The 20,988-nt window shown below is 33.2% G+C and overlaps 2 protein-coding genes, 2 non-coding genes and 1 pseudogene across 6 annotated transcripts; 3 read left to right on the top strand and 2 right to left on the bottom strand.

Moving 5' to 3' along the window:
• Nucleotides 1-3,400: 3,400 nt before the first annotated feature.
• Nucleotides 3,401-3,473, bottom strand: Trnak-cuu. Its single transcript has one exon. It is a non-coding gene; the product is annotated as a tRNA-Lys (tRNA).
• Nucleotides 3,474-4,272: 799 nt separating this feature from the next.
• LOC116337223 lies at nt 4,273-9,509 on the bottom strand (annotated as a pseudogene).
• A 668-nt stretch (nt 9,510-10,177) lies between these two features.
• Trnak-cuu lies at nt 10,178-10,250 on the top strand. Its single transcript has one exon. It is a non-coding gene; the product is annotated as a tRNA-Lys (tRNA).
• A 1,421-nt stretch (nt 10,251-11,671) lies between these two features.
• Nucleotides 11,672-14,113, top strand: LOC116337147 (plexin-A4-like). Its single transcript, XM_031761495.1, has 3 exons — nt 11,672-11,919; nt 11,988-12,237; nt 12,305-14,113. Exons 1-3 carry the CDS (start codon nt 11,752-11,754, stop codon nt 12,715-12,717), a joined length of 831 nt encoding a protein of 276 aa, XP_031617355.1. The 5' UTR covers nt 11,672-11,751; the 3' UTR covers nt 12,718-14,113.
• Nucleotides 14,114-14,993: 880 nt separating this feature from the next.
• Nucleotides 14,994-20,168, top strand: LOC116337205 (senecionine N-oxygenase-like). 3 transcript variants are annotated; one of them, XM_031761593.1, is made up of 7 exons: nt 14,994-15,151; nt 15,590-15,680; nt 18,350-18,620; nt 18,687-19,048; nt 19,150-19,389; nt 19,470-19,624; nt 19,721-20,168. In XM_031761593.1, exons 3-7 carry the CDS (start codon nt 18,370-18,372, stop codon nt 20,033-20,035), a joined length of 1,323 nt encoding a protein of 440 aa, XP_031617453.1. In that variant the 5' UTR covers nt 14,994-15,151; nt 15,590-15,680; nt 18,350-18,369; the 3' UTR covers nt 20,036-20,168. The 3 variants fall into 3 exon arrangements, with proteins under 3 accessions (XP_031617453.1, XP_031617452.1, XP_031617454.1); XM_031761592.1 differs by lacking the exon at nt 15,590-15,680; XM_031761594.1 differs by lacking the exon at nt 15,590-15,680 and having other exon boundaries at nt 18,329-18,620.
• The last annotated feature ends 820 nt before the right edge of the window (nt 20,169-20,988 follow it).

The following is a 20,988-nucleotide window of genomic DNA, read 5'->3' as shown; positions in this document are numbered from 1 at the left end:
AATGAAGAAAGAAGAGAGAGAACAAACAACACACCAAAGAATTGTGTCATTACAGATTTTATGCGATCATAATTTAGATGGCGAGCATGACTTTTAGAATATATATAAAAAAAAAGTAACGTCGCACCGAACACAGTGTACGGCGATTTCGCTCTCACACACATACTTGCGAGAACATATCGATTTTGGTGAAAGAGAATATATGAAAAGGAGCAGAAGCACATACCGAAACCTTAGAGCTATCGAATGTTTATTGTACCGAGAGACAAGAACATGATCACAATAGACGCGCGCACCAAATATCTAAAGAACGAAAAAAAAACAGTAACAACAACAGCGAAAATTCAAAATGTAATAATTGATGATATCAAAATTATTTAATCGAACGTGTATGTTTCGAATGAAAAACACGAACGTGACAACGTGTGTATATGCGCACAATCGCGCGCTCTCACTGTTGATTCGCGCGCGCGCGTGCGCTCACACCGTCGATTAGACAAACGGGGCATACGATACGTGGTTTGTCGGTTTTTCATCCCATTTGATTGAGAATGCGCGTGCGCAATTCAGTGCATTTTACTATCTTTTAAAATGTCTTTTTGTCGTTTTGTCTGTGTGTCGTTTCTTATGTTTTCTTCTTTTCTCATTCGGTTGACTCTGTTCTGTTGTCGTTATGTTAATTTTTGCGCGCCCGTTCTGTCGTTTGCTTTTTTTCTCTCTTCGATGTGTATCGCACTCACAGCTGTGCGATCAACTTTGTAGTTTTTTTATGATGTTTTATGGGTTTCGTGCAAATCTTTTGTTTCGTCGAATGGATAAATTGTTCAAAGAATCAATTGACGATACACGATTAGAGCGTATGTATGAGAAAAGAGAGGGAGAGAGAAGAGCTCAATTGTAATACCAATTTCATTGAGGGGCAACATGTAGAATTGCGTTCGCGCAAACCAAATGCAAAATACAGCCAAAAACGTGCAAATTGTAACCGTGCATTCGACGTCACATATGCCGTTTGAATTTGCCATTAAACCCATTCGCACGCATACATGTGTGTGTAGCGTACAAAGGGGACGATCATACTGCATTTTATAATTTTCCTCAATCTCAAAGTTGACAGAATCCATTGATGTGTTATACCATCTTTTATTTCGAGTGCGTCGTTTTTGCCGTTGTCGTGGTCGTCAAATCACGTAACATTTTCATCGAATGCAGTAAATTCAATTTATTTTTATGGGTTTCGTGTCACAATTGAAGAGAGATCATGAATGCGCGAAACAAAATTCGCAGCTTAATTGGTTTTCACAAATTCCGAATGTATATATATCGATCTTTTGTTAGGTCGTTTTCTCTTTTATATATATTTTTATCTTTATTTGTGAACAATTTTATGTGCACATTCTGCATGCATTCAATGCAATTTTGTTTCATTTTCAGTGACACTCTTTGTACAGGTGAATTATGATTGTGAGATTCTTTCAAAAGTGAATTATGTCTCTCTCTCTACGTCTATCGGCAGCAACATGAAATTGTAATGTTTATGCGGTTGGCAATTAAAAGCAAAACGGGAAAAAGAACGCACAAAATAATAATAAAATATAGTTCTTCTTTTAAAATTATTTTCTCATTCTCACTCGCTCTGGCTCTTACCCGCTCTTCGCTCATTTTCTCTAAAACTGAAGATAATGAAAAGCAAAAAGAAAAAAAAATTCAACCATTTTCACAGACATACCCACAAAAAAACTATAAAACTATGATGTGCTCTGAATTGAAGAGTAGTAATTTTTAAGTTAAGACTACGTTTTACATGTGGTAAAATTTGAAATACACATGAATTACGTTGCAAACACAAACACGCCAGGGTGATCGTTAAAAATGCATTAATTCAATTCAACAATGCAATAAATTTATTTAAAACAAATGCATAAAAGAAACTGGCTCAAATGCATCGTGTGCCCTTTAATATCGTTTGACTTGATTTTTCATATGTATACATGTAATGTATCGCTTTGCATTTTTCTTAATTATGAATCTCAAAAGATCATAACTGGGCGATTTACTTTACGATGTTTAAATGACTTTTGTAAATAATATTATCTTCTTAAGAAACAAAATGAAAAATACAACGTTTTTTCATTCACACGATCAATCTAGCAATACACGAACAATATATATGCTTTTACTTCTCCGGCACAAATTCTTCTGCGGCGATTCTTTGGTTCTTTTCTTCTGTGAAATTTTCACGTCATTTGTTCTAGCTTATTTCAATCAGCGGCTGGTTCAGGTCGATTTTGAATGTGATAACTACCATTGCCCTTCATATTTCCATTTCTTTTCAATTTGAAAAATGAATAAAATAAAAACTACTCGTTTTACTCACTGATTGTGTATCTCTGTCATTTGTTGAACCGATTGTGGTGCGCCGTTAATTTACCCATAATGTAATGTCGATTAATCAATTGACCTCTGTCGAGTTCATCGAGAGGGAGACAGAGAAAGAGGAAACATACGACAAATCATTCACTTCAATAAATGGAACATACCAATCTATGTAGTACGGAGGATATTGTGTAATGTTTGATTCATCGTGTAATTTTTATGGTTTTTTTTAATCGATTCTAAATTTGAAGTGATTTCATCGAATCAAAATTTACGATTGAAACGAGAACAGCATGATGAATGCAATTAAAAACTACTTTTTATGTATGCAAATCTCATTTTTCTTGACGATTTTCATTCCATACAGTCATTTGTTCAAAACATTTCTAGACAAAAACTGTTGAGAGTAAAAAAAAATATTGCTCCGCCGAGAAAAAATTAAATGCGATATTTTAACTATACATTCACAGATGGCATCCGAAGATCTATTTATAGATTCCGTCGTCACATGAGCACATATGTTGAATATGTGTGAATATCGCTTTTGTAATTTTATTTTTCTTATAAAATGATAGTCGGTATCGGGTTTTGTTCAAAAATCAACATATTGTAAAGTTATTGTTACATATCTTTACTCATGGTCTTCCATCGTTTTTTGAATCATAATTTCCATTATGTAATCAATTAAATGAGGTCTTTATCATGATAAAAATATAGATTTGCACGTGGTTTATTTCAAAGTAAATTTCTATCACTCGAAGAAAAACTTTTCTTTACCTCTCTGCTCTTTATGTATTTAAAACTCAAAATTCTCTATTCAAAGCATGCAAACACCCATTGCCGGTATGCTCTAGCTAGAATTCTGCAAATATATAGTCCGAATTAAAGAAAAAACAATCATTTTAGTCGTGCAATTTCAGTAAAATATTTTTTTTTGCGTCAAATCCAATTTTTTCGATGCGAATATGAAAAACGATGAAACCTTGAAAGAGAAAGGCGAAAAGCGAAAATAAAAAAAAGAAAGCGCCCAACGTGGGGCTCGAACCCACGACCCTGTGGTTAAGAGCCACATGCTCTACCGACTGAGCTAGCCGGGCTTGTAGGTAGATCGCGCAATATGCGTCAAGAACACCGCCGAACAACACGAACAAATGTGAAAAGGCGCGCAAACATTCTATCGGCAGATGTTTATTATGGCATCTATCGATATTCGATATGTCAAAGTTTGATTTTCAGTGAGTTTTCTACCCTTGAATTAAATAATTTATCAATATTTCGATCAAATTCAATGTATCACATGTCTTTTGTACCCAATTGAGCTGCAACTTTTTTGTATAATTTTCATTTGAATCGGTAAGAATATTCGTGAGCTCAAGAAATTGATTAGAGTAAAAGAGCAACATGTTCATATAAAAAATGTATGGGCAAGTTGCAATTTTATTTTGACAAACTCGAGGTCACGAATATTCTAGCCGGTTCATTTGAATGATTGTAAGGACTTAACAATAATTATTATATCAAAAATATGCTTTATATATAACAATAAATTCCAATAATTTGTATTACTTAATAACATTATAATAAAAATGCATTCATGAGTACATCCATGGGAGAAGATTTTTTTTTTTTACTGTGTTGTTAACGTAAACAAACTTCAAAAAACTTTAAATTTATTTGGGTGCGTGGAAAATTAATGTGCTTTTGGTTGCTGATTAGCATCAATTATTTCCATGCATGGATGGATATCGCATAATAATTCAATATCTATAAATAAATATTACTCTGCATACAATCTTGGAAATTCATAAAAGCAGTTGTTGGAAAAAATGATTACTCGAGTGAGCTAAATAACTTTATTAATTGAATATCGCTTAATAAGAATTAAATCGTCTCTAAAAAAAGGTCAGTTGTAAGGTTCAATACAATCTGCAATTCAACATGTCTCTTTTAACTTAACTCTTGAATGTACATATTTTGATCGCTCGTTGAAGGGATATTCTCTACTTCACAATTAGATGGTGCAATGGCATTCACCGACGGAGCACATCGAATTTTCCAGAACAAATGAAGAGTGGCGAAATAGACGAGTTCGATTATGCTCAAGACCGAAACGCCCACAAAAACTCCCAATAAACCGCCACAGATTGCCAAAAAATCCGGAACACTGTATAACTCAATTCTTTTTGATTTCTTCATATTCAGTCCTTTGAACCGTATTTGAGCTAATGAAACTATATGACTAAAATCAAAAAGGAGATGGAATTGTGTATGAAAAATGGATTTCATAAATATGAATCTTACTCCTTTTTAAAGTTGGTTGAATCCGCTTTTAAATTTAACTTGCTTCGATCAATTATTACCGCATTGTATTTGATGAATGTACATGCTGGCAAGCAATTACATTTGTCTCGAACAGTTTTTCCACTAGTCGTTGCCCAGAAGTTCTTTCGCGCCTCACTCAAGCATTTTATCTTTGCGCCACCGCATATTTTTGTATTCTCATCTCCTGTCGAATAAAAATTTGATGAAATTTCGTTTTGCAATCAAATTCAATGTGAATACATACTTGGCATCGAGAATTTTACGCATGCGCAAATTGTTTTGGTGAAATTCGCAAAACATTCCTCTTCGCAGTTGATTTCGGTGTACACTTTAAAGAACCGCAATTGTCTCTCGTCGCCATAGAAACATTTTCGTTGATTTGGTTGAAAGTGGCGTAAACTGTCTGTAGTTGTTATCCATTCAGGATCAATTTCAATGGAACTCAGCTGTGTGATTCGAAAATAATTCTGTGACATTCTCGGTGCTTCGCCAGGAGTTGACAACACTATCTTAAAACCTTGTTCAAATCGTCTGCATTTGACCTCGTAATCATTTGAGTCTATTTGAAGCATAGTATGCATGGAATTGATATGTCCATGAAGATCAGAAGCTTGAAATGGATAGTTTGCCCAAAACATCCTTGGATATGAATATCCGCTTTCCAAACTCCATTCAGATACGTTTGGAATACTTTTGACAATCATCATTCCGGGAGCCATTCTTTAATCATATATGAGGAAAAAAACAAATTTCATGCATATTGAATAACGTATGAAAATAACATGTAAGTGCCAGTTTGAACATGACGAATTTTTTTTTGCCAAAAATATTTGTTTTGCATACAATCGCAAAAATATTAGATGTGTTATGTTTTGTTTGCCACTGAAAAATTGTGTTAATTTCAGTTCACAGCTGACAAAATATTGCTATTGTATTTCAGTACAATTTTGTCAGCTGGTAACTGAAATTGACAAAATTCTATCAATGGCTGCAAAACATACCACACATAATATTTTCGCGAGGAAAATCGGTTGTATGCTTGGGTTTGGCCAAAAAATGATCATTCGAATTGGTAACTGTGAACTGGCCCTAAAACAATAAACATAACATACTCATCAGTGTACATATCATATGAATTTAAAGCGTTAAAAGTGAAACAGAGACCCTCCTCAGTCAAAATTGGTACCATCATTTCCAAGCAATTCTGATCACTATTCCATGTGCAAATCAATTCAAATTTCGGTGCTATTTCCTGTATAGTTTCATAAATTGATTCGCTTGTAACATTGTCTGTGAATGTAATGTGATTGGACAGAAGTGGACAGATATGAGTCAAAGCCTTTAATCGCGCCGAGCTAAACATACATAAGTTGGGCATTATTCAAAACGATCGAAAACCAAGGATTTTCTTTTCGATTCTCACCTGTCCACGGATAAATTAGATTTGAGTGTTGTAGCTATGTCAAATTCCGATTTTCTAGTTTTGACTGACGGGCAAATGGTAATAGTAGGAAATGGGATCAACAAAAATCATGCCTTAGTTTCAATTATTTTAATTGGATTCATTTGCCATTTAGTGTATTCGTTTTCAATAATTGAGCCACAATATCCAAACGCAACGCCAATGGCAATTAACCACAAGAGCCTAAAAGAAACACATACATGAAATGAATGGCCATAATATTCCGGTTCTAATCTTTCTTACTTTTCACTTCCATGTAAATTTCTATTGGGTTCGAGATATCGAATGCCGTGAATGTTGCTGTTCCGGCAGTATTCCACGAAAAATGTCCTTATAACATAGCAAAAGCGACGTAGTAGTTTTATCTGCATAAAAAAAGACAAAAGAAATAAATAGTTTGGACTCTTCAGTCTTCATACAGAGACATTATATTTAGGTCTAGGGGGTTCCGACTTATACGAATGTTCCATATGCGAGCGAGTTTTTCCTATATATTTTTAATGGAAACGAATGGTGCAAATGTTTCATACAAATTTTGCGAATGGTGGCGGATGTTTCATACACATTTTGCGGATGGCGCATATGAAAAGTCATATTTTTACATTCAAAAAGTCAAAGTGACAGATTAGGTGACAGAGATTCAAGCTGAATTATTTAGCTGATATTTTTTTGGTAATATTGAGTGAAATTTTTCTAAAATGATAAATATAATCACTGTAAACGGTGCCTTGTGAAAGGTTTTTATTTTCATTGACGTAACTTTCAATTTCTTTTATATTATCTGAATTTATTTCTAAAATCTCACTTTTCGAATCGAATACGGCTTCTGAAATAATATTCAAAAAATAATATTGTATTTTTTTCTTCAACTGTTTTTCAAATTTAGTTGAGAACAATGACATTGTGTTTGAAACTGCCACGACAAACTGAACACAGCAATGTGTATGTTATGTTGTACACGACAGTTTGTCGCATCTAGCAAGACGTATACGGCATTCGCGAATGGTTGCGAATGAAATGTACGAATTTTCATAGATGTTGATGCGGATGAATATACTTTACTTCGTATATTTCATGTATGAATAGGAAAATGTTCATATATTCCGTATAAAATGGCATTCGCATATAGTAAAATGCCCCTAGATTTAGGTACTTTCAGCGAGTTAACGTCAGACGTTGAAATTGAGTGAAAACAATAGAAGTGATTGTAGCCATGTAATTGTTTTTTTTAATCACTTCTATTGTTTTTACAAAAAGATTTTTTTAACAAACCGCTCGATTCTCGTCATCTTGATTTTCCGGAGGTGGTATGTCAGGTGGTGTCTCTATATTTTCAGTTCTCGGTCGGCGAATGATCCAAAACAATCGAAGAGTGGCAAAATAAATGATTTCGACGAGGCTCAACAGTGAAATGCCCATGAATAATCCAAGCAAACCACCACAAATCGCCAAAAATTCGGTGAACGTATATGTTTCCATTCGTTCCACTACCTCAACTGATGAATCTTTGAAAAATATGGACAACTGTGCTTGGCGTTGGCTAAAAGTTCAAATGCGATATAGAAAAATACTCAATTAGCTGCTTAGTTATATTGTTCATGTAAAGATTCTAATTGCCTCTTACCTTGTGTTATTCGTTTGAGAGCGTCTGCTTTCTTCCATATATAAATGATTTTTTTCAACTTTCAAATTGTATTCGATGTTTATACATGAATCAATGCAATTGCATTCTTCTCTGAACGAAAATCCACGAATAGAATTTACAGTATATACAGCATTTTTATAGCATTTAATTTTTGCTGCACCGCAAATTTTCGTTTGATTATCCCCTATAAAAAAATAAATTAATGAATTTATCTCCCAATGAAATTCAATTAAAAATGGCATACTTGGCATCGAAAATGGTACACATCCACATAATTCCTTTGTGACATTCGCAAAACATTCTTCAACACAGTTGCCTTTGGTATATGTTTTGTAGAAACGCAATTGTCGCTCGGAGTTAAAAAAACATTTACGTTGCTCTGGTTTATATCGGCGTAGTCCTTCCGAAATATCAGAATATTTGGGCTCAATTATTAATCGATGATTTTCTGATAGTTCTATATTAGCAAAATTTTGAAAACCAATTTTTGTTTCGCCTGGTACCGAAAGTGTAATTAAGATTCCTTGGGTTTGACTACACAAGAGATCATAATCATGTTCAAAAAGAGAAAGAATCAATTCAAGACCATTCTTTTGGCCCGCATCAGCCGTTATTGGATATTTTCTATGCTCTGCTTTTTGGGTGTAACCTGTTTCCAAACTCCATCCTGACACATTTGGACTTTTCTCAATGTTTATCATTCCCGGAGTCATTCTACACAAATTGTTGGAATTAGATGCATCGAAACACCAATGTACTTACTAACATAGACTTACTCATCTGTGTAAATGTCATACGAATTTAATGCGTTGAATTTAAAGCACAGACCTCGGTCAGTCATCACTGGAGATAGATAATCAAAACAATTTACCCTTTGTTGCTGCCAACGACATTCACGCATCACATAATCGAGATTTGGAGCACTGTCTTCAATAATATCATAAATTGTCTCATTTACAAAATGATCGTTGTGTTCTTCTGGTAGATAAAGATGCAATCCAGGACAGAAGAGCCTTAATGCGGATAATTGTGATTTCCTATTGAAACCATACGGTTGTTAATATTGTACATATTTTAAATTATGTTGGCTTACTCAGTATCCGATAAATTCACTGCTAATTCATATGCGAATTGTTCTTGGTCTTGATTTCTGAACTTTGACGACAAATCTAATTTATGTTTTAATACTTTAATGCGCGGACATATTGTAATAGTTGGAAACGGAATTTTCATAACGTGCACTGTTTTGTCACGATTGAAGGTCATCGGATTCTCGTTCCAATCGATCCAAATGCCACGAATCATTAAACTGCATAACAAAAATACGAAGCCAAAGCTAATTATCCACCAGAATCTATGGTTAAAGAGACAAAATTGAAAAATAGTTTCGATGAAAAATCGAAATGTGTCTGGTACCTTTCACTCCAATGAAGAGTTTGAATGGTGAAATATCGAAGACCGTGAATGTTACTATTCGTGCAAAAATCTTTTAAAAATTTTCGAAACACCGTGATAATCGGAACAATTACAGTTTTCCATATCATCTGAATAAACTGCATGAAGGCGGTATTCATCTGTAAATGTATGAAAATATGTGTAATATGCGTAGTTAAATGAGCTAAGATGACTTACTAGAGCTTGAATTTGATTTTGAATTCTCTTTCGCAATTGATTTAGTCGTGCCATATCGAATATTTTACACATTTTCACACTTGAACATTCAAAAGCCTTTTACATTTTTTCGAAACCTAATTCTCCATTTTATACCTTAATAAGGGCACATTTTTCTCATTACATAAAAATATTCGTGCAAACATGTTTATTCCATTTGATAATATTATAATATTAACTTCATACGATCGGATTTCATACAATCAGTGCACACGTGTATGGTACTTTTAAAATGCGTCACGATTTTTAATCAGAAAGACATTCAGGGTCCTGTGATTTCTCCTTCATTTATAATATTATTTTTATTTTGTTATTGATTCGATTTTTCTGCAAGTCCAAACTTTTTTTAGATTTTGTTGTGAAAATCCGTGCAACTTCACCAAATTCAAATAAAAATAATGCCAAAATATTAATAAATTATTTAATTCGAATGTAGAAAACTCATTGAAAATCTATGAAAAGTTTAAAACTTTTGATTTCATTGAATTTCATTATTTCATTCATTAATTCATTTTTCTCCAATATCAAAACGATTTTAACTAATTAAATTCTAATAGAAGAATGCCTTTGGCACTTTCGTGCAATGAATTGTAGCTTGTTATAAAAATAAACATCTGCCGATAGAATGTGTGCGCGCCTTTTCACATTTGTTCGTGTTGTTCGGCGGTGTTCTTGACGCATATTGCGCGATCTACCTACAAGCCCGGCTAGCTCAGTCGGTAGAGCATGTGGCTCTTAACCACAGGGTCGTGGGTTCGAGCCCCACGTTGGGCGCTTTCTTTTTTTTATTTTCGCTTTTCGCCTTTCTCTTTCAAGGTTTCATCGTTTTTCATATTCGCATCGAAAAAATTGGATTTGACGCAAAAAAAAATATTTTACTGAAATTGCACGACTAAAATGATTGTTTTTTCTTTAATTCGGACTATATATTTGCAGAATTCTAGCTAGAGCATACCGGCAATGGGTGTTTGCATGCTTTGAATAGAGAATTTTGAGTTTTAAATACATAAAGAGCAGAGAGGTAAAGAAAAGTTTTTCTTCGAGTGATAGAAATTTACTTTGAAATAAACCACGTGCAAATCTATATTTTTATCATGATAAAGACCTCATTTAATTGATTACATAATGGAAATTATGATTCAAAAAACGATGGAAGACCATGAGTAAAGATATGTAACAATAACTTTACAATATGTTGATTTTTGAACATAACCCATGCCGAATGTATCATTTTGTAAAGAAAAGAAAATAATCAAAACAATATTCAACATATATGTCCATGTGACGATAGAATATATAAATAGTTCTTCGGATGCCATCTGGGAATGTATAGTTGAAATATCGCATTTATTTTTTTCTCGGCGGAGTAATATTTTTTTTTACTCTCAACAGTTTTTGTTTTTTAGCCATTACCTTCGTCGATGCATAGACCAAAGCAAAAATCGAAAATTTTGTCATTATTCTTTGTTGTGTTCTATGGTTATAACTCAAAATAACGACCGTTCTCAAGACTTCTCATTTGAAAAATTCATTATGTTCAATCCTAGTAGAAGAGTTCGTCCAAAATGAACCACATAGTTTCCCAAAAATTCTTAAAACAGAGCAATGGTCACTGACCAGAAAAAACGCTCTTATTAATGCATATTACGTGCAATGCGACTCATAATGACCATATCTTAATGAAAATATATAAAAAGACGTCACAATGCATAACAAGAGGTCAGAAATGGTGTCAACTTCCTCATAATCTATAAATAATTGCATTCGACGATATTTTGGTTTTTCCATAGTATGAAATCCAAACATTAAGATAAAATGTATTGGTGCCTTAGTTTTCGCGACTGCACTGATTTCAATATTCTTATTGTGTATATGTATATATTGTGATAAATGCTATGTTTACGTCCAAGACAATAGGTCCCGTATACTGAACCGCATAATACAGCGCACATGCTCACACAGACGCGCACTCACTCTTCTCAAACATCTCGTAATCTTATCGTTTGAATTTTACATGTGTGTGTTTACCGCTAACGCGAGTTTTTTGTGTATTAGTCCATACGTCAAGTATTTGCTTTGCGAATTATCTCAAACTACTTTGTTGCTCTTTATTTTTTACTCATACTTTATAGGACCTTTTACTTAATTTCTGAAATATTTTTCATCATTGACTCGAATAAGTTTAAACCGTGAATTACATCACAATTCTTTGTTCATTATCAGTACAAATTAAATTTTTTTTTTTATTATTGATGCTGGGCTATATGGCAGAGCAATGGCATCGAATCGTTGGTCCAAAAAGGGTGTGAGCTTTTCGCTTATCATTCATTTTGTTTCAACTTTGATCATATTGAATCAGTTGATTTTTGTAAAAGGAGAAGAAATTATGCATGAATTTAAAACGAATTTAACGCATTTGGTTGTAAACCATGAAACCGGAGATGTAAGAAATGCACTTTCTCTTTCATTCACCATTATAACATATATTTATTTTCTATTTTAATAAACAAGGTGTTTATTGGTGGTCATAATAGGCTATTCAAATTATTTCCAAATTTGACGATTGATGAAAAATCATCGAATTGTTCACGGGGAGATGCCACAATAAATCATTTAAATGTGAACAAAGTACTCTTGATCGATTACGAGAGGAAACATCTGATCGTTTGCGGTACGATGAAACAGTCATGCTCAACAAGAGATCTAAACAATATTTGCAACGAATCGAAACGACACGAAAATATAGTTGCTGAAAATGAAAGTAATTCATGGTGAAAATTGATGTTAAACAAAAAATATCGTAAATAAATTCAATTAATTCTTTTCAGATGAATCAACAGTGGCATTTATTGCGCCAGATCTATCCTCGATAGATGCACTTTATCTTGGTGTTACGATCAATTTACAGAAAAATCAAATGTATTCAGTTTCATCAGTTTCGTCACGGCGTCTAAATGAAACCATAAATCCTGACAATATGTTTGGCCACGTAAAATTAGAAAGAGATGATGGCACACTAGTCGTCATTGATAAAAGCATATCACCATATTATAATATAAACTATGTCTACGGATTTAGTTCTCAGGGTTTTTCATATTTTCTAACCATCCAGCCAAAAAATGCGAACGCATCACCCAACGAATACATAACGAAGTTGGTTCGGGTGTGTCAAAATGATCCATACTTTAATTGTTTAATTCATACACGGAAATTCCAGTTGAATGCATTGGCGATGGTATAAAATATAATTTGGCTACCGCGGCATATTTGGCTAAGCCGGCCACCGATTTAGCCCAACATCTTAAAATTATACCCGACGATGATGTTTTATATGCCGTCTTTTCCGAAAGCAATGGTAACACACCAACAAATAAGTCTGCGCTATATATTTACTCGTTGCAATCCATTCGGCAAAAGTTCACGGCCAATATACAGTTGTGTTATCAAGGTAATGGTAGCACGGGCTTAGTGTTTTTGCGGCCGAATAAGCCAATCGTCAAGAGTTGCATTAAAAGTAATGTCACAATTGATGACGATTTTTGTGGATCTGAATTGAATACTCGAATTGACGGTAAATTAGCGTTAATTGAATCATCGATTGCAAAATTTCAAACACAATTGACATCGGTTGCAGTGATCCAAACTAACGCATTCACAGTTGTGTTTATCGGCACCGTTAGTGGCCATTTGAAAAAAGTGTTTATTAAATCAGCATCATCGGCACACGAATACGGTGATATTGAAATAAACAAAAACTCATCGATTTATGCTGATCTACAATTTGATCGAGAAAAAAAGCATCTCTATGTATTGACGAGGAGGCGTGTGACAAAAATTAAAGTGTATGATTGTACGACTTTTTTACAGTGCCCAGAGTGTGCAATGATTAATCCATTGGATCCATTTTGTGAATTTTGTGTTTTGGAAAATAATTGTAAACAAGCTTCTCAATTGTCTTCCACATCATCTTCTCTGCCAAGTTTTGTGTCAACGTTTTTCATTGTTTTATGCATTGTTGGTGTTTATGTAATACGGAAAAAATTGTTCAGATTCAGTAATGTTAGTGAAAACAATACAGTCACAGCCCATGGTGACATCGAATTGGAGAATCTTGGGGGAAGCATTATATCTTCATCTCGCTCTGAAGTGAATTCATTATACAATGGAACTACTGAAAACAATCCAAATGAAGTTAATGCAACAGAAAATGTGTGCCAACCAACCGATGATTTATTGAACTTTGACTTTGTCCCAAAAAAATATGAATGTCACCCGAATGAATTGAAAATAGATAAAAATGTAAACGCTCTCGGCGCTGGAAAGTTTGGTATTGTAAAAAAAGGAATCTTTAAAAACAAAGTAGTTGCCATAAAAATGATTAGATTACGTATATTTAATGAGCTCATCGATATCTCAAATGTCTTGTATGTCTGATCAAGTAACGGCAAAACCAAGTACGTTCACTTGTTCAGAATAATTTGATGTGCATTCATTTGGAAATGCGAATTTAATCTTTAATGGCATTTAATTTCTGTTAATAATTAGCTTATATTACTCATTTGAAGTACGATTAAAACTAGCGGTGGCCTACGAAAAGGGCCTCATTTTAGTCTAGTGCCAATTAAGAGATTTAACGAAAATAAGAATACAAGTCTATATATTATCGATCTATTCAATTGTCATATCTATAATTATAATTATATAATTACATAATGAATACTTTGTGATTTAGAACTTTACATTTAATTCGTTCACAAATTCCATACAAATAATAAAAAATTTCATGAAAAATTCAATTTATTTTTTTTTAAATCTTTTTCAAAACATAAAAATCTCAAATGTGGAAGAGAATTCGTGTTTGGCTTATCTTATCTCAATATTATCTAACAGACATCCGGTCAGACCAGAAAATGTACATCAACATCAGTAATGTGCGAGGGGGGGGGGGGTAGGGGGGGTTTACCCCCCCCTTGTGATTTGGATGAGAAAAAATTTTTCGCGAAAATTATTCGAATTTGCTAGGGTTTTTCACGAAAAAAGTGAAGACCTTTTTTTTTAGCTCTTCACTTTGTTTGGGTGAGAAAATTCTTCCCATTTGCTAGGGATTTTCGCCTCAAAAAGTGACTTCCAAAAAAAAAAAAAAAAAAACGATTTTATTGTAATTTCCTGAGGTTTTGCGCGGAGATGCAGTTCGCAATGTATTACTTCTCATTGCAGAAAATATGTTTTTGGGAGGTGTTAATTTATCGACCGATTCCAATACTTTACCTTACACACTCGGTGTGTGCGGTACTTTTCCATACATAGATTCGATGAAATTGGGTGCCCTGATGTTTGTTTCAAAAGTAAAATGTTGAATCGAAATCTATGTGCTCGTGGCAGATAAGGAATGGTTTTTTGTTAACTGTTTAGCTTTCATGGCAAAAAAAAATTAAGGTCATTTAATCTTATATACACCGACTCATAATTTTTTGCACATGGATTTTTGCTATATATACTTTGTTCGTCATCAAATGAACAACATTTTAAGCTATAATTCAAACAAATTTAAACGTGCTACTTGGAACTATTGAATGTTAAATAAAAAAATTTAATTTTAATAATCTTTATTCACCGCCAAAAACTGGCTGAATCATAGTTTGAGTTGTACATATTTAATACATGGTGGGGAAAAGGTATGAATCCATGATGAAATAACATCTGATCACCGTTAAAAACCACATCTTTCCAATATAGAGTTTTATAATATAAAATAATTTACGGTTTTGTTACGACAAGGATTGATCAATAAATAAATAGCTTATAGTATAAAGTTTTCTGATTGCACTCGGATACAATGAGTCAAGTCTTAGATAAAAAAATAAAATAAAAGATATCACAGTGAATCACATTAGATCGTTCAAAAAAACAGTATTATGATTAGAAACTAATGACAAGTTGGAAAAGTGTTCATCACTTAAAGCTAAAAGTCGATTTTTGAATGTTGATCAGTTCGTTTGCGTAGAGAAAAGTTCGTGGACTATATTTGACATTTTACACAATTAATTGAGTGGAACAGTTGGATTGATCTTTAATAATTTGTCGTTGATTTTGAAATATTCGATATTTCTCAGATTGCGTTCATTTTGATTTCGAGCGATTTCCGTTTTAAGTGATGGGCAATGAATATTGTTATGCAGCAAATCGAATATAAATAAAATTGAGGTATTTATACGGCGTCTTTGAAGTGACTGCATGTTGAGTTTGCCTAGACGAGTGCTGTACGATGAGATTTTAAAATTGTTTGAAATATTTGGATATTCCTACTCTCTCTTTTTGTATAAATTTATATAATTTTGTATTGAAGAATAAGTTCACAATTGAATCTGCCAAAATGTTATATTGTGCACTAGTCAGATCAAAGTTAGAATACGCGATAGAATAGAACCGTATACACTCCGATATTTATTTTTTTATTTTATTTATTCACCGTCTGATCACAGACTGAATTTATCACAAAATTTGTACAATATCGTTCACAATGAAACACCACCCGATCGTATACCCAGCCACCAGCCTTCTCGACTTCGGAGCAGCAGATATCGATTGTGTTCACTGTTTTAATTTCTATATAACACATAAAAGTTCAAAATTAAATTTTTCACCGAACAAATATCACATTTTCCAATTTGACAATATTGTTCCTAAAGATGTGTCTTGATGCCGATTCTAAAAATATTTCTCTTATCAAGTTAAAGTTTCTACAAGCTACGTAAAACGGCTGATTATGTGCGTAATCCGATGAAAATTCCCTAACTCTAATCAGTTCTGTACTTCTCAAATTTCTTTGGTTCTCATTATATTGCAGTCTTGTATATACAATTTTATCTCTAAGTGAGCTAGACACTATTACTTTTCCGCACACATAGTGTAAGGTGAAAAGTATTGTAATCGGTCAAAATTTTGAAAACTTCAGAAACATGTTTTCTGGACGTTTCTGAGGTCAGCGAACCCGAATCAGGCCGTTTTGAGCATGGTTTATGTTAATCTGTACGTCGTACGTCGTACGTCGTACGTCGTACGTCGTACGTTGTACGTCGTACGCAAAATTTGTTAGCAAGATTGCGCTCATCGTAGAAACTTAATTCAAAATCTGACTTTACAGGATGATTGGGGGTCCCGAGGAATAGAAATCATTAGCTTTTGAGCGACTTTGGTTGATGGGAAAAAATGTCATGCCTGGAGTGATACCTATGAAAAAGAGTCCAATTTTCGTCCAAAAGTCATACTTAATGTGGACTTAAACATTCAAAAATATGTATTGGGGGGTTTTTTGGCACGAGAAAACCGAATCCGACGTTAGTTTTGAGATACAATCAATTTTTAATTCAGTTTCCTTGAAAAAATCACAAAAAAAATGAATTTTTGTATGGGAGCCATGCCTGTATGCTACCTTAATGACGTGAAACTTTGCACAGTCTATTTTTTACACAAAAAAATAACATTCTGAAAGTTTGAAGAGATTTCAATCAAAATTAGGGGTACCTCCCATATAAAATTTTCAATTTTTGGCTCAAAAACGAATATTTTGCATGGGAGGTACTCTTAATTTTGGTTAAAATTTCTCCAAACCTTCCGAATGTTATTTTTTTGTGAGTTATGAAAAGTGTTTCAAAAATAATTTCTATGGCAAAATTAACGTCAGACATATTTTTTAATACAGTTTCCTTGTAAAAGTCACAAAAAAATTGAATTTTTGTATGGGAGCCATGCCTGTATGATACTTTAATGACGTGAAACTTTGCACAGACTATTTTTTACACAAAATAATAACATTCTGAAAGTTTGAAGAGATTTCGATCAAAGTTAGGGGTACCTTCCATACAAAATTTTAAATTTTTGGCTCAAAAACGAATATTTTGTATGGGAGGTACCCTTAATTTTGGTTGAAATTTCTCCAAACCCTACGAATGTTATTTTTTTGTGAAAAAATAACCTGTGCAAAGTTTCACACCATTAATATAGCATACAGACATGGCTCCCATACAAAGATCCAAATTTTTTGTGACTTTAGTTATGGAAAGTGTTTCAAAAATAATTTTTATGGCAAAATTAACGTCAGACATATTTTTTATAGTATTTTGTTAGAAAATAGAATACTTTCAAATGTCGTACAAATGGGTTCATCATGAAAGTGTGAAAAATCTTTTCTCGGGTACTTCTGCTATTAAATTAAAAAATATTTCGTTGCCAAAGTTGAAACATATTTTTTGGTCTCGAACTTTACGCCGCTTGAAAGACTTGAAGAATCGAGCAAATATTATTTTGAACTTTCTTAATAAAATACGCAACTACCACAGTGCGGAAAAGTTCGTCTTACTCCCGTAAGACTTTTTATTTTACTTAAAAGCAGATCATAAATTAAAAATATAGAGGCATTTATACGCCGTCTCCAAAGCGGTTGAATATTCAAAACATCACATCGATAGAATAGAATCAATTCAAAAAAAATTTGTGATATGGTCGTTGAGATTTGTTTATCAAAGAGATGAGAATTATGTATTGTCACCATATAACCTTAGATGTGATGTTCGGCATCGAGACAAATTTTTAGAAATAGCATAATTAAATTGGACAATTTGATATTTGATATTTGTAACTCGGTGAATTATTTAATTTTTAAGAAATCATGTGTTCAAAAGAGAAAATATACAATGTACACAATCGATATCTGCTGCTCCGAAGTCGAAAAGACTGGTGGCTGTATATTCAATCGGGTAGTGTTTCATTGAAAATTGATATTTTACAAATTTTGTTATAAATTCAGTCTATGATCAGACGGTGAATAAAAAATAAATAAATAGAAAAATCAGTTTTATTTATTATTGGTACAGGAAACATCAATCCAAGCAAAATGAATATGATGTCGATACTTGGAACTCTGAGCATAAATGCGTTGCCTGCAACATCCAAAGCGTTGAATATAGCTGTTATTGGAGCTGGAGCAGCAGGCCTTACGAGTGCAAAAAACGCTCTCGAACAAGGACATAATGTGGTGATCTACGAAAAGACTGAGGCATTGGGTGGAATATGGTGGTACACAGATAAAACCGGAAAAGACGAGTACGGCATTGATATTCACACTGCAATGTATCAAGGGCTGAGGTACATTTGAAAATGTCTATATCATTTCAATGCTAAAAATATTGATTGTTTGTTACGTTCAAACAGAACAACTTTACCATACCAAGTAATGGAATATCCAGGACATAAATATCCAAATAATACACAATCATATCCACCACATGAGGAGGTATTGAAATACTTAAACTCTTACGCTGAACGTTTCGATTTGAAGAAACACATAAAATTCCATCATTTTGTCGACAAAATTCATTCGATTCAAAATGACCAATGGATCGTAGTTGTCAAAGATTTGCCTAACAGCAGGACCGTATCGGCGATTTATGATGCAGTTTTCGTTTGCGTTAATATGTTTTCATCACCAAATTATCCGCAAATTGAAGGTGCCAATGAATTCAAAGGAAAAATTATACACAGCCATGATTACCGTAGAGCTGAAGATTTTCGAGGTTCGTAATTCACAAAATATGTGTTTTTAGTGTTTAACAAGTCAACAATGTTAACGAGAATTTCACAGTTTTAATTTATTTGGTTTCATTATATCGAATAGGTGCAGATGTTTTACTCATCGGAGGTGGTGACAGTGGAACGGACATTGCATTTCAACTTTCAAAGACTGCCAATCGGGTAACGTGGAGTAGACGTAAGCCCAAAGAACCAACAGCAAAAGAACAAAAAGGATATGGAGAAACTGTTACATTTAAAAATGATGTGAAACTTTTAACATCAAATGGAGCCGAGTTTATGGATAACACGCAACAAGATTTTACAGTGATTATATATGCAACAGGTAAATTGATGCGATGCACGTTGCATAGTAGTAGCGATGACAATGGTATTACCGTTTGGTTTGTCTTTTTTATTTTACAGGTTACAGACTTTCGTTTCCGATGTTGGACGATGATGCAGGCATTCGAATTGATGACAATTATCTGCAACCTCTCTACATGCAAACTCTGAACATAAATCATACGACGATGGCTTTTATTGGTTTAACTGGGTCGAACCAAATATACGATTTAAAGGTTGGTGTTATAGCAATTGAATGATAGTTTTTTTAATTGCAAAAATGTCTCACTATAACTATGAAATAAAAAAAAATCGTGAAAATATATTTACAGGCACGTTTTTCTCTGAAATTCATCTCTGGAGCCAAGAAGTTACCACTAAAGTCAGAAATGTTGGAAGAAATGCTAAATTTCACTGAGGCTCAACAGAAGAAGGACGTTTCAAAATTTGATTATAATTTGCTAGGTCCAAATAAGGAATACTATGAGAAAATGGCTCAAACTGCAGATATTACCAAAATTACGGATGTTTATATGAACATATATAGCGATGCATACCCTAGTCCAGATGAAGATCCCTTTGGATATCGTCAATATAAATATACAATAATTGATGATAAAACATTTATAAAAGAAAAAGAAGTCTGATACGATTCATGGAAGATAAGACCAAATTCATATCATTACATATTTTCAAATGAAATATCACTCTATGTTAAATATAAATGTTCAAATAATGAGTAAAAATATCACAGAATTAAAGAACGGTTCAGAGGAACATAAAAAATATAAAGTTGTTATCATTGAAGATTGAAGTGAAACTTTAATCCAACTAAGGAACTTCTCAAGTGAAAGAGAATATTTTTCTCTTGAGCGGCGTTGAAATAAGTGTACAGTAGTATATTGTTACGTTTAAAAGTGTATATGTTTATATTCACACTTATATGCGTCCATGAAACATAGATCCCGATCACTTTCTCCACTTGATTAGTGTATTTCTTGTACATAAACAAATACTGTTGAAGTTTCAAACGGACAGAGCATGAAATAAAAAGAGAAAATAATAAAAATGACTTCATCAGAATCTGTTCTTCTTAGACCGGAAAATAATTGAGATAACTGTAACCGAGAAAAAAAATTGAGATTATTGCTGTCGCAAAATTAAAATGTACCAAATATTGTATGTTTTATTGCAAACAATGAGTTTCATTGTTATCAAACATATTGTCAATGCATAGCTATGCATTGGATCGAATTTCGGTTTTTTGCACTTTTTTCGAACCACGGAAAATGAAAATTGATTATCCACGAAATGAAATGTAAAAAGTACGACCGGTTGCTTCTCGTTTTCGAATTTTTAATTATTTATTTCTATGTTATTTTCTCAATGTAACTTTGTAAAGCTGCTAAATTAAGAGAGAGAAAACTTTCTCACTTCAAGCGAAATTAAAGTCCTCAGCGAGTTGAAAAAAGTACATAGTGTTTATTTCTACTTAGAGTTTTCTTTATTTAAATAGAGAAAATACAGTAATCAATTGAAACATAGAGAAAAAACCAAATTTAAGGAATAAAACTTGTTTTCCATTCTTTTCATATTCGTG

This window comes from Contarinia nasturtii, unplaced genomic scaffold, assembly GCF_009176525.2.
Source record: "Contarinia nasturtii isolate CC-2019 unplaced genomic scaffold, AAFC_CNas_1.1 Cnas_scaffold_220, whole genome shotgun sequence".
NCBI lineage: Eukaryota > Metazoa > Arthropoda > Insecta > Diptera > Cecidomyiidae > Contarinia > Contarinia nasturtii.
Note: the sequence above shows the minus strand (reverse complement) of the source record. Positions and strands in the feature narration are given on the sequence as shown.

Bases quoted from the DNA above. Each gene is read 5' to 3' on its own strand.
- LOC116337147 (XM_031761495.1), top strand. From the start codon at position 11,752: ATGGCATCGAATCGTTGGTCCAAAAAGGGTGTGAGCTTTTCGCTTATC. The intron at 11,920-11,987 runs GTAAGAAATGCA...TTAATAAACAAG, and splicing joins TAAACCATGAAACCGGAGAT to GTGTTTATTGGTGGTCATAA. The intron at 12,238-12,304 runs GTAATTCATGGT...AATTCTTTTCAG, and splicing joins TATAGTTGCTGAAAATGAAA to ATGAATCAACAGTGGCATTT.
- LOC116337205 (XM_031761592.1), top strand. From the start codon at position 18,370: ATGAATATGATGTCGATACTTGGAACTCTGAGCATAAATGCGTTGCCT. The intron at 19,390-19,469 runs GTAAATTGATGC...TTTATTTTACAG, and splicing joins AGTGATTATATATGCAACAG to GTTACAGACTTTCGTTTCCG. The intron at 19,625-19,720 runs GTTGGTGTTATA...ATATATTTACAG, and splicing joins ACCAAATATACGATTTAAAG to GCACGTTTTTCTCTGAAATT.